Below are 14294 nucleotides of genomic sequence, written 5' to 3' on the forward strand. Positions count from 1 at the left end.
CCACTTCCCTGACACAGGACTTTGGGGAACACAGCATGTGAGACCTGGTCCTGTGCTCACCAGCAAGGAGCACGTAGTGCCGACATCACTGACCTCATTTCCCCAGCAACTTTTCAAAAGGAAGAAGAAATCAGTAATATTTCCCAGTCTTCACTCAGTCAGATGTTTACGAGTAAGTGTGTCTTCTACAGCCTGGTTAGAGTCGGGTGTGGTGACTCAGCATCGACTCACTCCCTGTAGAAGCTGGAGGGGAGGGGATGACAACTCAGAGGAGGGACAAAGTAACCCTGGCTAAGGAGTCCCAAGGCTTCTTGAAATAGTGGCAGTGACTTGGCCACCTTTGTTTTGTCTCAGGGTGAAGTTTTTTCTGCAGGATGTCCCTCCCAGGAAGTGGGACCTCCCATTCTCCAGGCCTGTCCTGCCAGCCCTGCCTGCCCTGAAGACCTAGCACACGCTTATTAAACCACTACTGTATGCCTTCCTACCCTCCCTTCATGGAAACCTGTTCCCAGCCCTGTGACCCAAGGATGATCCCAAGAACCTTTAGCCCCAAGGGACCACGTGGCATTTTAGCCACTGAAAAGCCCAGCAAAAGAGATTCTTTGGGGAGTCCTCACCTAGATTTGCAGACAAGTTCTAACCCAGGTCATGTACTAGTGTGTGGCTTTGACCTTGAACAAATCGGCTCTTCTGTAGAATGGGGATACGACTTCTGCCTTGCAGGGATGCTGTAAGGATCAGAGTCTACGTCATCTGGAGCCTAATAGGTGCTAAGAAATGCAGACTCAGAACTTGATGGTGGCTGGGTGTGAAGCCCAGGTTCCTGAGCTGCAGGGCAGGCTTCCCTGCCAGAGTTCCTGAAGTGCTCAGGCTTGCTCTTCCCCTTCACACTGGAAGGAAAGCCCCTTGAGCCCCAGTTCCCCAGGAGCTCCCCATTCCCTCCCAAGGCTGAGGCCACTGCAACTTCCCACCACCTGCCAGCCCAGGCCCTCTAGCCTCTCTTTCCGGTATCTGCAGGGAAATCCTGTCCATGACATAAATCACCACATTCCTTTCTTCTTTAGAAACCTGGACACGCAAGAGTGGCGGGCAGTGTCCAGCCCAGACTCACAAGCTCTCATTATTTGTCATTCTGACGCAACTGTTCACTTCCTTCAGCGTTCAAGTCATTGTCCCCTTCTCTAGACCCAGTACAGCTTGGGCCACATTCCCTGAGCCCCATCTCATCTCTGACCCACACCGAAGCCCCTATGGGTCACCACATAGCAGTTCCTGACAGCTAATGTCCCAAATACACTTTGCCATCACCCTCTGCAAAGGCAGGGCTGTGTGTCCCCAGGACCACCCAGCAAGGAAGGTAGTTTGGGCCTAATAAGTATTTATTTAACAAATTAAGGTACAAACTTCACCCTTACAGCGTCCATTTGGGGTAGGTTCACTTAGCAAATACAGTCCACAGAGAATGTGGAGGTCCAGCACCTAAGCAGGATGCTGTCCACCCTGCCTTAGAGTCCCATGCTGGCCTGTGTCGAAGATGACTGGAGGCTGGCCTCCAGTATACCCCACCACTTCCCAGCCTCCTCACTGTGCCCCCCAGCACCCAGCACTGTGCCTAATACACAGTAAGTACTCCACACAGATCCATTGCTTGAGCGACTAAATGAGTGGCTGAGTGAATGAATTTATCTTTTCAGAAAGAGGTAAGTGCTAATCCTTATCTTCAGCTTTCTACCTAACAAGTTGTCTCTCGGATGGTGGATGGAGCCCTTTCATCTCTCTTGTCTGAGTCTGGCCCAAAAAGGCAGAGTGGCTCTTTTTTTTTTTTTTTTTTTGGCAGTACTGGAGTTTGAACTCAGAGCCTGTGCTTGCTAGGCAGGCACTCTAGCCCTGAGCCACACCCCCAGGCCTTTTTGCTTTGGTTATTTTTCAAAGGGGCTCTCACGTTCATACCCAGAGCCAACCTGGACCTTGGTCCTCCTATTTCTACTTCCCACACAGCTGGGATGACAGGCATGCACCACCACGCCTAGCTTTTTTTTATTTGTTGAGAAGGGGTCCTCCAAACTTTTTGCCTTGAACCGAAATCTCAAACTCCCAAGTAGTTAGGATTGTAGGCATGAGCCACAGCACCTGGGTCAGTGTAGGTCTCTTGATGAAGGAAGCCTGGTTCACCTCGTGAGTGACCAGTATCCACAAGGGTCTCCTACCCAGAGTGGGGACCTCATAGCAACATGCTGAAGCCATGGGAATTTCCTGAGTGAAGTACAATTGCAGTTAAAAAAAAAAAAAAAAAAAACAACGTCCCCGCAACAATCTGCTCTTGCACAACCTGCCCACAGCTCTGTGACTTCCTGACCAGACTGTGCAGCCCCAGGGGCCCCATCCTGCCCTAGAAGGTGCCAGCTCCTGCCCCCTCCTTAGGGCAGGCCAGACAAGACCTCTGGGAACATCAGTTTCCCTCTCTAAAAACTAGAAGGTGCCTCCAATGTTTTTGAATCAGCTGTGGGTTCAAATCCCAGATCTGTCACCTTCTGACTGCCTGGGTGCTGAGTGCTCCAGCCAGCCTCATGGTCCAGAGCACAAACTCTGGAGACAGAAACCCTTGCATCCCAATGCCAGCCAGGCGACCTCTGCTTACTTAGCGTCCCTTGAGTCAACTGGAGAAACAGTGGTAAAATCAGAGGAAGAAACAAGACAAGATGTGAAGGGTAAGCACCATGCCTTGCACTGGTATGGTCTCAAAATTCCTTGATACTCTTCCTGTCAAAGTGAGGGACCTGTGTCAAGGTCCCCTTGATCTTGTGTCAGTTTGGCCCATAAAGGATGGCAAAAATGATGCTCTGCCCATTCCCCCAAGATTGAAGACCCTGGTACCTTCTTCCATTTGCCTCTGGGGCTCTATGTCCTGGAACCCTAGTTAACAAGCTGCTCCATGGAGAGGAGCTGATGCCAGGCACCCCTTGCCAGCCCCCTTGGAAGTGGGGTCTCCACAGAGCAGTGCTATGTCGACAGAGGCGAGCCTTCCCTGCCAAGCCAGAACGGCGAGCAAAACACATAACTGTTGTTGTTTTAAACCACTACATTTTGAGATGACTTATTACTTAGCAAGAGACAGCCACAACAGTTAGGCTCACCTAACTGCTCTCCCAGGGCTGGCCTCCTAAGGAGGAAAGTGCCGGCCACTGCTGACTCTGATGCTAGCATGACCAAGGCCTGCAGCCTTGAGAAGCAAGCGCCAAAACAAACCAAGGCCTCCAGCCTCCCCAGGACTTTTCAGTTTGGTTTTTGCTTGCCTGGAAGCCACCTGAGGGAAGAGAAACCTAGACTGACTGCTTCCTCACCCTCTGCGGTAACAGTAAGCTGGATCTGTGGCAACAACAGTAACCAGGAATGTTGTCTTAGTTCTCTGCCTTTCTGAGAAAACACATCCAACTGCTTCCTGGCTATGAGCCAGTGCTGGCATTCCCAGCTTCCCTCTGAAATAGGTGACCTTTGACACCCATGGTTTGGCCTTTCTCTCTCATGGCTGAGATAGTACCAGGATGTTTATTGTTCTATCAGGAAGACAATAGACAAATGTGGAGTGGTGTTCTTGTGAGAAAATCTAAGGCCCGCCATGTCCAGGCCTCTTTTCTCTCCCCACCTTGCTCACCGTGCTTCCTTTACAGCAATCTTTTTCCTAGACCTCAAAGTGGAGGACTTTCCAACATCGGGACCCTTGCCTGACTGTTCCCTGCCTTCCCGACTTTGCTGACTTGTTTCACATAGGTGGAGCTCAGGGGCCACCTCCTTGAGAAGCCTTCCCCAGCCCCTCCCAGCCATATCCAGCCCCAGAGCCCAGACCAGGGCTTCCTGTAGCACATAGCACCACCCAACTCACAGAGCCTTTGTCTGTCATATCTGCTGGACCCAGCGCCCTGAGAAAAGCCTTTCTGTATGCCAGGAATCCTCTGCAGCTAGACCTGGACCAGGCTTATGGTGGGTGTTTTGGGGAGAGAGGGAAGGAGGTTTTTTTTTTTTTTTTTGGCAGTAGTAAAGTTTGAACTCAGGGCCTCACACTTGCTAGGCAGGCCCTCTCCCACTTGGGCCACTCCACTAGTCCATGGAGGCTCCTCTTCAACTGAGGAAAGATCTCAAGCAGTGATACAATGCAGTCTGGAGTGTATTAGAACCAGGAATGTTCTCTTCAGAGGGACCACAGACTTCACAAACATACCCAGACTTTGTTTTAACAAATAGGCAGTCTTAAGACTGATTTGAACGGTTCCCTGGACACCTCACACAGCAAGAGGATCCCTGGCCATTGTTGCAGATCCCACAGCAACTTGACCCCCTAAGGGCAGGTGCCCACAGTAGCCCCAAATCCCAGGTTAACCTTAATAAGCAAAAACAGGCTTTAGGGTAGAGGGCAGATTTGAAACCAAGCACCAATCAAGAGTGATAGTCACCCAATCTTGGACTTCCTGGCTACTAGAACTGGAAGCCAGAAAAAAACTCCTTTCTTTACAAATTTTCCAGTCTCAGGTGTTCTGATATAGCAACTGGAAATGACCTCAGAGAGATCACAGAACATAACCAAGATGGCGTGCTGGTAAATGGCAGAGCTGGGACTAGAACTTGGATCTGAGCACATCTGCTGGAGAGAAGACCTGTGAAGAACTATGGAGAGCTGCCCCTCATCCCTGCAGTTTTATGTCTACTTGTCTTAACACATCAGTGCTGGTAAGCACAGACAATTATGACCAGACCTGGGTCTTCAGGACTCTCTGTTGGGGGCAGGGAGGGCTGAGATGCTCTCAGGAGTCAGTCCTTTGGTTCCATTTTAGGGATATAGAATAGTTTACACCTCCAAAACTGTTTTGGGAAACTGGTTTTTCTTTAAAGGCGAAAGCTTCAAAGAAAAGAATATGATCATGTGCTGTTGCTCCCTGCCTGTGACTGTTCGGGAAGAGGTGTGTCTTTACAGCCTGGGAATTGCTCTTCTGAGGAGCAGTGGCCAGTCCATCTGCCCTCCTGCACAATGCAAGAGCCAGAGCCCCTGGGTCCTGGCTGGGTCACAAGACAGGCAGTGGCTGGTGCAGGGGCCAGGCTGAGGAGGAGGCCTAGAATCCCAGGGATAGGGTGGCTGGGTCTGTCCACAATCCTTGGTCTCCACCCCACACAGGAGCCAGGTGGTGGAGGGGGAGAAGACTCCACTGTGGCCCTGAGCTGTGCTCAGGGTGGTGGTGGGGGCCTGCCACTCCGGTGTAGACATCCAATACTCACATAGACTCCCAGTCCTCTCCTGCCTCCCAAGGCTTGGGTATTCACTGCTCTCTGGATTCCCTGTGTCAGAGAGGTGGGACTGCTCAGCTCAGCCCAGAGGGATGAAGGCCCCGGATAGGCCCAAGATTCTGTCCACCATCTTAAAACCACAGTGGTTTTATTCTGAGTCTCCTCCGAGGGCAGGCTTTGGGCCAGAGAGGAGATGTTACATGGTGGAAGAACCTGCCTGGATGGATAAGGAAGAACTCCGGCTGTTCAGCGGGTCATGAGCTCCTGCCCTTGACCACAGGTGTCAGGGACACAGAGGGAATCCCTGCCCTAGGGAAGGACAGCCCTCAGGCCTTTCTGCTCAGAGGTTCTCACTATTTCCATGATCCTTCTTAGCTCTTAGCATCAAAATTCTTCATTTTTAAGGAATTTTTTAAGAGTATTAAAAATTTTGTTAAAATGTATAGCAGCTGCGTTGTGGCAGCGATGCCTGTAACCCCAGCACTCTGGAAGTAGAGGTAGGAGGATCAGGAGTTAAAAAAAATTTTTTTTTGTTCTGTGGCAGTATCTTCCAGTCAAGGAAGGAGTGTGACGGTCACAAGCTCCTATGACAGCACTGTGGATGGCACCAGGCATGCCCACTAACATCATCAGCATTACCACTAGACCAAGATCCCCCGACACACTCAATGTCCTTCTGGCCAATGTCCAGGTCCTGGTGTAACCACTTCTAGCAATGCCCCAGCCACTCCAACTTTCCCCCAAAACATCTGAGTGGTTTCAGAACCTACCCTCGTGATTCCTGACCCAGAACCAGCTTCCTCCAGAGAGGGAGTGGCTGCTGAGTAAACAGCTCCCAAAGGGTAAGTCCAGGAGTCCCTGGGCTGCAGGGTGTGTCATCGGCCACTTGTTGTTAAAAGAGGTTGGAGGCTGGGAGTTGGGCAGCTTTAGCCCTTAGTGTGAAATGCAGAAGTCCTAACACCCAGATGGAACCACCAGCACCCTTCCCTAGGGTGCAGAAGAAGGCAGAATGTTTCTGTGAGCCCAGGCCTTTCCAACATCCAAATGCTATGGGTTAGAGTGCCGGGAGCCAGATAGCAGGGCTGGTGCTGGTGGCTTTGCAAGCTGGCAGATCTAGGGACAATGTCTCTTCATTCCAAGTGGCACCACAGCAGGTGAAGACCCCAGAAAGAGCTGTAGTCCCCCATTTTTGTGTGGGGGGAAAAAAACCCCTGACAGAGCAGAACAGGCATGTCTCCATTATCACTGGGTGGGCAGGGTCTTCACCCAGCAGGGCTGCCAAGCTGCTGAGGGTCTGTAGACACCTAAGTCCCCAAATGCCCCCCATGCCTGGGACTGGTGAGGACATTCAGAGACCAGTAAACCTGGTCCGCATGGGGGCTGCAGATCAGGGAAGGTGGGTAGCACCTGTAGGCTCCCACTGAGCCCAAGCAGAGCTGGGACCAGGCTGGGCCTAGATGGGTGCCAAGGGCCGTGCAGTGCTGCAGCCTGGGTGGTGCCGTTGACAATGAATGCTCTATTCCTCGACTTCCCTTTTGACTCAAGAGAAGCCACAGGAGCTGGCTCTGTGCCCACTGTAGACATGTTTACAGTAACTGGGGGCTGGCGGCATGCCAGCAAGGCCTGGTGGGTGTCACCTCTGAGATCCAGGGAGAGAGGACAGACAGGGTTGTGGGCAGGGGGCTTGGAACCAGCTTGGACTTTTCCCTCGGGGCACTGGCCCTGACCGAATGCCCAGTGCTGGGCTCTGGGGCCAGTGCTCTGAGCTGGAGGATCAGGCAAGATGCCCTGTCTTGGTCCACCACTAGATGCTGGAGCCTCAGTTCAAGCCCCATGGGCCTCTGTCCCCAGCTCAGTGTCACCAGTGCCACCCTGACCTCAAAAGCTATGCAGCTCCCCTCCGGTCCCAGATTGGGCCTCACTTCCCAGAGGCGGTTGAGGGCTGGGGGTCCTGCTTCCCTTCTTCCTCCACGGAGAACATGACATCACAGCTGCCCAGAGGTGGTTCCGTCTCCTGCTCTGGGTAGTGAGGGACATGGTCCACCTCTAGCTCCGCCTCCAACTCAGGCCCTGTGGGCCCCGCGAGAGCCCGGCCCTCAGGTACCTCGGTCTTCACGGTTCCCACAATCACCGTGTCAGCCTTCATAATGTAGATTTTCTCTGCAAGGCAAGAAGATGGGTGAGGTGGGGAAATCAGGGCCCTAGGATGGGAATGAGGTGGCAAGGAGGGACCACGGGCTACTTCCACCACGCCTGCTGTGTGACTTCAGATAAATGACACAGCTTCTCTGTTCCACAGAACTGGCCCACCTGGTACTCGAGGAAGGCACTGTGACCCTAGGCATGTGTCCTGGAGCAGGCAGGGAAGGAGAGAATGCAGTAAGCCACTGAGAAAGGCCAGCAGCACCAAGATGACAGCAATGGTAGCAGAGACACAGAGGAGCCAAGCACGCACTAGACGGTTCCCAGCACCAGCTCTGAGGCCCAGCACTCCTACAAGAACAAGCCCATCACTATCCACTGCACAGACAAGAACCTGAAGCCCAGCAAGGTCAAATGACCTCCCCAAGGTCACCAGGTGGCTCGGAAAAATCCCCAAAGAAACTCTCACCCACCTGGCTTCTCTTTTGACTTCATCTATGTGCCTAAGGCTGTCACCTGGGTGACCAACTTGTCCCTGTCTGCCTAGGACTGCAAATCCCATGTCTCAGGAGCCTCAGTCAGGCACACCCAACCAGCAGGTTGCATCCTGCAGAGGCCTTGGCCCTACTCATAAGCAACAGTGGCCAGGGACCCCCTTGGGCAGTGTTTCAGAGTAGCCTCACAGCCTTTGAACACCGTGGGTGCTGGGTAAGTGTTACTGGAATGGATGACCCAGCCCTGGCTAAGGAGGCATGACCCTGTGGTCCTCAGTACAGGCTGATACAGAGGGCTTTCAGCATGGCCTCTCTATAGAGGGAGACACGGAGGCCCAGGAAGCTAAACTGTCTGGGAAGGGGCGGGGGAAGGCTGGACTTGGGCCAGGGCCCAGTGCTACTGGCCTCAGGCTCAGACCAGGGTCTGGCTCTCAGCTGTCCTGCCCTGGGCTCTGGAGACCAAATGAGGAAGTTCAAGAGAGAACTTGAGATGGGGCAGGGGTGGGGTAGGGGGCTCAGGGACTCCTGCCTCACTGGGTTACCCAGTTATACCCCTCAGGTTCAGGAACCCCAAAAGGATTCGCAAGGGCCCTGGCATCATTGCATAACACCAGCTCAGGAGAGCTTCAGGCCCCAGAGCACACCCTCTGTCAAGGTTTGTGGGCCCCTGGCCCTGGGAACCCTGACCACAGGGACTGAGCAAAAGATTTGGGCCAGAGGTCGTGAGCAAGGGGTCTCTAGGCCATGACAGAAGCCAGAAGGGCAGACGACAGATGAGAGGTAGGGGATTTGCATGGGGGGAGGATGGGCTTTGCTTGGGCAGAAAAATCCAAAGCCAAGTCCAAGCCACCGCCCCTCACATTCCATGGGTTCTGACTCCTCTAGCTCTGCCCCCATCAGCTGCCCACCCCAGCAGTGGACTACTTGGACTTCCTGCCCCACCCAAAGCTCCAAGGGCGGTATCTTGGTCAGGTGGGGGCCAAAGAGGGGAGTTTGGTCCTTGTGAACTGGAAAAGAAGCTGCTCCTCCAGTGTGGCGTTAGGAGGACAAGGGGGAATCTGTGTCCTAGAGGCTCTCCAAGGCTTCCCCTCTGCACCCTGCAGCACCATCACCACCATGCACACGGGCACAGCATCTGAGGAAGGCTGCCCACTTAGAGCCCTGTGCCAAGCCGGTACCGTCTCCCTCCTCCCACATGCTCAGGCAGCCCCACCCAGAGTTCCGGGCACTGTACTCAGCCTGGACTCAAACACTCCAATTAGGACTTCTTAGGAAATCTGAAGGAGCCTTTGGCAGTATTTCTCCAAATGCATTCTTTTCAAATAAAATTTACTGAAAGTTACAATTGCAGAAGTTCATTCAAGACAAAGACTATCCTGAAGAGTTCCCACCACCAGCGTCTGCCATAGATATATTATACTCAGAACAATTACCAATGCCCCTCCACTCTCTTGAGGGCCTGCAAACTTTCCAGACAAGAAGATGGGGCCCACCGAAGCCCTGCCTCAGGGAGCCTGAAGCCAGATGGATCTGGGGAAGGCCATACTGCTGACGGCTGGGGACAATGAGGGGCCAGGGACACTAGGTAGGTAGGAGAGGGAATCTGGGATCTCAGGATGCATAGCAGATCTGGCCTACTCAAGAGAGTGGGGGAGGGCAAGGAAGGCCAGGTCTACTAATTCATCAGGAATTAGCTAGGCTCAAGGGAGGGGAGTTGGTTGCTCTAAGGTGAAGAAGCAGGTCCCACAGAGGAACCTAAAAATGCAAGAAACTGCCCGTAAGGACAGAGCAGACAGATGTACCTGGGTAGGTTGAGTCTGGTGGGGAGGAGCCAGCTGTGATCAGCCTGGAGTGCCACACCCAGAATCTGGGGCTTCATCTTGAGGGTGATGGGGGCAGCTGGGGTTTAAGCAGGGATGGCATATGAGCAGGTATAGATTCTGTAGGAAATGCCCTTGTGTGCCATGGTGGTAGTAAGTGAGAGAGGAGGCAGAGCCCATGGGAGCCACAGCAGAATGTTTGTCCAAGCTGGAGGGCAGCTGAGATGGGAAGTGCTGGGCTCCTGGACCCCTATGCTCCTGCAGGCCTTGGTGGTGTGGACAAATCAGGGCCTCAGAGCCCAGCAGACATGGGATTGCGTTGCACTGTGCTGCTTCATAGCAGTGTGACAGCAAAAATCACCTCACCTCTCTGAGCCTCAGTTTCCACCATTGTAAAATGGGGAAAAGGACATCATCCCTGGAAGATGGTGTGACAGACATGAAGAGATCTGCCAGACAAGTGGCAGGCCTTATTGTCACTAGTATATCTCCCTCCGGTCCCCTCAGGTGCTCTGTGTTGGGGGCTGGAAGGGCATTCACTTCTCTTCAATACTAGTAGACCCTAGCACGCCATTCTCCCAGTGGCCCCGTGACACACTCCCACCGCCACCCTGCCTTAATAGAAGCCTAACTTAGGGCAGAGGCGGAATGAGCCACATGGGTCCCCCAGGGCCTCTGGGTCCCATCCAGGGCCCAGCACCCATCTCCCCCTCCCTCCTTGGCCACAGCAACACCCCTCAAACAGGCCTACTCACCGATCCTGTTATTAGTGTGCTCTGTGGACACCCGGGGCTCAGGAGGGTCCCTAGGGGCCAAGGGGCCTGTGGCCGGGCTGTCATCCAACAGTGGCAGGCTCTCTGGGCAGGACGCCCCCACATGGGCACACATCTCCAGAGATGGGGGTCTCACGACACTCAGCACTTCTGCTCCCGGCTCTGACACTGACACACTTCTTGGCTGCTGCAGAAGGGATGGGTGCTGGGACAGGGTGCCCCAAGTCCCCAAACCTCTGAATGAGAAAGTCCCCTTTTCTTCATCCCTACAGCCCCAGGGAGTCCCCTCTCTGCTTTTAAAGGCTGCCACAAGCTACACTGGGCTTCTCAGCCTTGACAACATGAGACACCTATGTGTAGTCTTCAAGCACATCCTTTTTTTTTTTTTTTTTTTGATGGCACTGGGGTTTGTACCCAGGTCCTCACTCTTGCTAGGCAGGCATTCTACCTCTTGAGCCAAATTCCAATGCTTTTAATTTGTGCTAAATGATGACGGCAGTCAGCAAAGTACCCAGCCTCGACATGTTGATTCTCACAGCTACCCTAGGAAGGTATAATATTAGCACCTGCCCTTTTACAGATGAGGAAACCAAGGCACACAGAAGTAGAGTAGCTTGCCCAGGTCATACAGTTGCTAATTGTCTGGCCAAAATCTAAATGCTGGCACCCCCTCCAGGCCCACCATCTCCTGGAGTATCCCCACTCCCAGCTCCTCCACCCTAGCCTCCTGGGACAGAAGGCTTTTAGAGTACACTAATGTATTCCCAAAATAGCCATGTCTTTAAGGGATTGTTGTTTGTTTTTTACTTTTATGGATAAATGTGAAGGAAAAGTGGTCTCGTGAATTATCCTAAAGTGTAATTCACCTTTGGTCTTCAAAAGGAGCGAGGCTGAGTAATTCAGACAGCTTATCTTTGCAATCTTGAATATTCTTTTATAATAATTTCAAGGCCAAAAGATTGCATTTTGAAACAAGCTACTACAATACACGGGCTCCCGGAGCAGTCACATTTGATTATCTTATATAAATCATTATACTCATTATATAAATGAGTATAAACCATTTCTTGTGTTCATGAAATTTCTCGGTATTGTAACAGCAACAAATCCAAGCATACTGAATGGGATCACACATAATATTAAATTGAATTTGTTTGTGGTTCTGTATATTATGCTTAAAAATTAAAGAACAGAAACTTGTGTTAGTGTAGGAATGTCTGAATTAAAAGAAGCAACAGAAAATTTGATAAATGGAAAATAGTGAGTGAACCATACGCACCTGGCACCAGACCATGTACAAGTGCCTTATCTTGCACCCCACACCCCTCCCTCAGCTCCGAGATCAGGGTCCTAGTCCATCCCTACAAAGCCCCTAGGAAGCTGGACACTGGCAGGTCACCAGAACAAACATAATGAAGACCTGAGCCAGAACACCAGCCCTGTGCAGGAGGCTGTAAGCATGCCAAAGTGTTTGCAAAGACCCCAGCTCCGCGCCTGGCACACAGTGAGTGCTTCACCGTGAGAGACAGATCACCCACTAGGAGGCAGCTCAGGGGACCAGTGTCCAGTTCTGGAGTCTCACAAAGCAGAGCTCAGATCCTGATCTGCCCTGGGCTGCCAAACCGGACAACAGCACCAACCCCTGAGTGTCCAGACTCCTGGGGAGAGCTTGCAGAAAACACAAAAAGAGGTGCCTAGCATGTAGTGAGTGCTCAATGCCGGGCAGCCTACTTTCAAAACCTTTGTGCTACTCATTTGTTGTCCAGCTTTGAGAACGAAACTCATGCAGTAAAAGAGAAAAGTAGAAAATACACAGACTTCCTGACCACACGTGGGCTCCAAAGTGACCAAAACCAAATTACTGCCTGCAAGCCCTTCTGGAAATCCCCTGGGGCTGTGCCAGGAGCTGAAGGCTGCTGCGGGGGGTGGGGCTCCCTGCTGAAGACCCCAGCCAGGGGATGGTCCTCCCCCAGCAGCCCCGAAAGCACAGATCTGACAGGAAAAGAGTCAGACTTGGGGGCACGAAGCTGAGTTGGGGCAAGAGAGGGTTACTTACTGTCGGGTTCCTTCTTGGTCCGGAATCTGCAAAAAGTCAAAGAGCAAGAACCTCACCAAGAGGCATCCGGTAGTCACCTGCCCCGTCCCACCCCACCCCACCTGTTGACAGGTGGCTCCCCGGTATCACGAGAGGACCGAGCTCCAGCCCAGGGTCATGTGGTTAGTCTGGAGGACAGGGAATGGTTTCTGGGTCAGTGCTCACCCCTGGGCACAGGGAGCTCACCACCCAAAGCTCATGTCTGCACACGCAGTGGGAGAGGGAAGTGGTGGGGACCAGTTACCACGGATGGGATGGGATCACATCTTCCCCAGCCCCCTCTCACTGTGAGTGACTAAGTCAATCAGCACCCTGGACCCCTCCTAGCCCCCAACACATACACACAAAGCCTGGTTGAGGAGAAGCACCTGCCCAACCTGCCCCTGGAGGATAATGGCTCTCTGGTTGCCCTCCTTCCCTCCAGGCCACCCTTCTGTAGGCTCAGGATGCCATGATCCTGAGGGCACAACCTTTACCTGCTCATCTTAGTTCTCCAGGCCCCACAGCAGTGTTCTCTCATGTTAAATAGAAACCGTGTGTGGGGTATGCTTCCTGACATTTAACAATGGCTCGTTGGCCATCTGAGAAAGGTGGAGGTGGCCCCCAGACACATCAAGTTCACCCTAGGGCAAGTCAGCCTAGGCCCAGCAAGGACCATCCTTTAGGGATGCACAGCCTTTAAGGGCTCCCAAGGAAGCCACTTAGAGACCTAGCACGTGTTAGCAAGTGCGCCTCTCACCTAGGCAAATCCTCTAAAAAAAGCCCACGTGCCAGCTCTGGAACACACTTTCTGATTTTAGCAGCTTGGGGAAATACCAGCACTGAGTCCTCGCTGACACATTCACTGCAGTTCAACCAACAGACAAAATAAAACAGCAGTCTGGTTGCAGTGTGAAGCATGGTGTGCGACTTGGTCACCCCAGGAAGCACTCTGGGGTTTCTCAGGGGAGCCCACCAGCAGTGCAGTATCTGGCAAGGAAATGGACCAGAATGACCCTCTAAAAAGCACCTGCATCAGATACCAGGACAGGGGCTCAACGTAACAGACATGCACACTTACGGATCCTGGTAACTGCTGTTCCTAGTGTGGTGGTCACCTCGGGAAGTTGTGGCTTGTTCCCTCGAGGTGGCCACTGACCACGACCCAAGCCACAACTTTGAGAGATACTCACTGGCCTTAGGCATGTTTTCTTTAATGATGTCAGGGAAGCCACTGGGAGAGTAATCTTGGCTTTTGCTAACAGCCAACTGGTATTTGGTGCCAAGTCACTGGGGTGAGAGGGAGATGTGTGTGACAAAGTAACAAGACAAAAGAAACAGAAGTGATAAACTTGGTTTTGGTGACAGAAGGGATGAAATGACACATGGACTGTTCCTACCCTGTAAGTGGATTCCATCTCTTTAAAGAGCCCTGAACGCCCACTCCCTTTGACCCAGTGGACTCTCTTGGGGGGACCACACCCTCAGGAAGTAACCCTGCAAAGGACTGAAAGGCTGTGCACAGCAGGGGTATTTATAATGACCAAAAAATTGAAAACAAGCCAAATGTCAAACAAGGAGGAAGCTGATTAGTCCCAGAGCATGGCCTCCTTAGCCAAGAAGCCACACACTATTACTTCACTCCTCTGAGTCTGTGTCTTCTTATCTGGAAAATGGATGGAGTTTAGAGGTGTGGCTAGTGGTAGAGTGGTTGCCT

The 14294-nt window shown here is 52.4% G+C and overlaps 1 protein-coding gene across 1 annotated transcript in view; it reads right to left on the minus strand.

Moving 5' to 3' along the window:
* Nucleotides 1–1358: 1358 nt before the first annotated feature.
* Nucleotides 1359–14294, minus strand: part of Tnfrsf8 (TNF receptor superfamily member 8) — a 47417-nt gene continuing 34481 nt past the window's right edge. Inside the window, exons 12-14 of the mRNA XM_074081334.1 lie at nt 12560–12585; nt 10486–10690; nt 1359–7434 (exon numbers count right to left, since the gene is read on the minus strand). Of these exons, the coding sequence (XP_073937435.1) occupies nt 7193–7434; nt 10486–10690; nt 12560–12585 (473 nt within the window). The 3' untranslated portion in view covers nt 1359–7192. The remainder of the gene's footprint in view (nt 7435–10485; nt 10691–12559; nt 12586–14294) is intronic.

This window comes from Castor canadensis, chromosome 7 (assembly GCF_047511655.1).
Source record: "Castor canadensis chromosome 7, mCasCan1.hap1v2, whole genome shotgun sequence".
Classification (NCBI taxonomy): domain Eukaryota; kingdom Metazoa; phylum Chordata; class Mammalia; order Rodentia; family Castoridae; genus Castor; species Castor canadensis.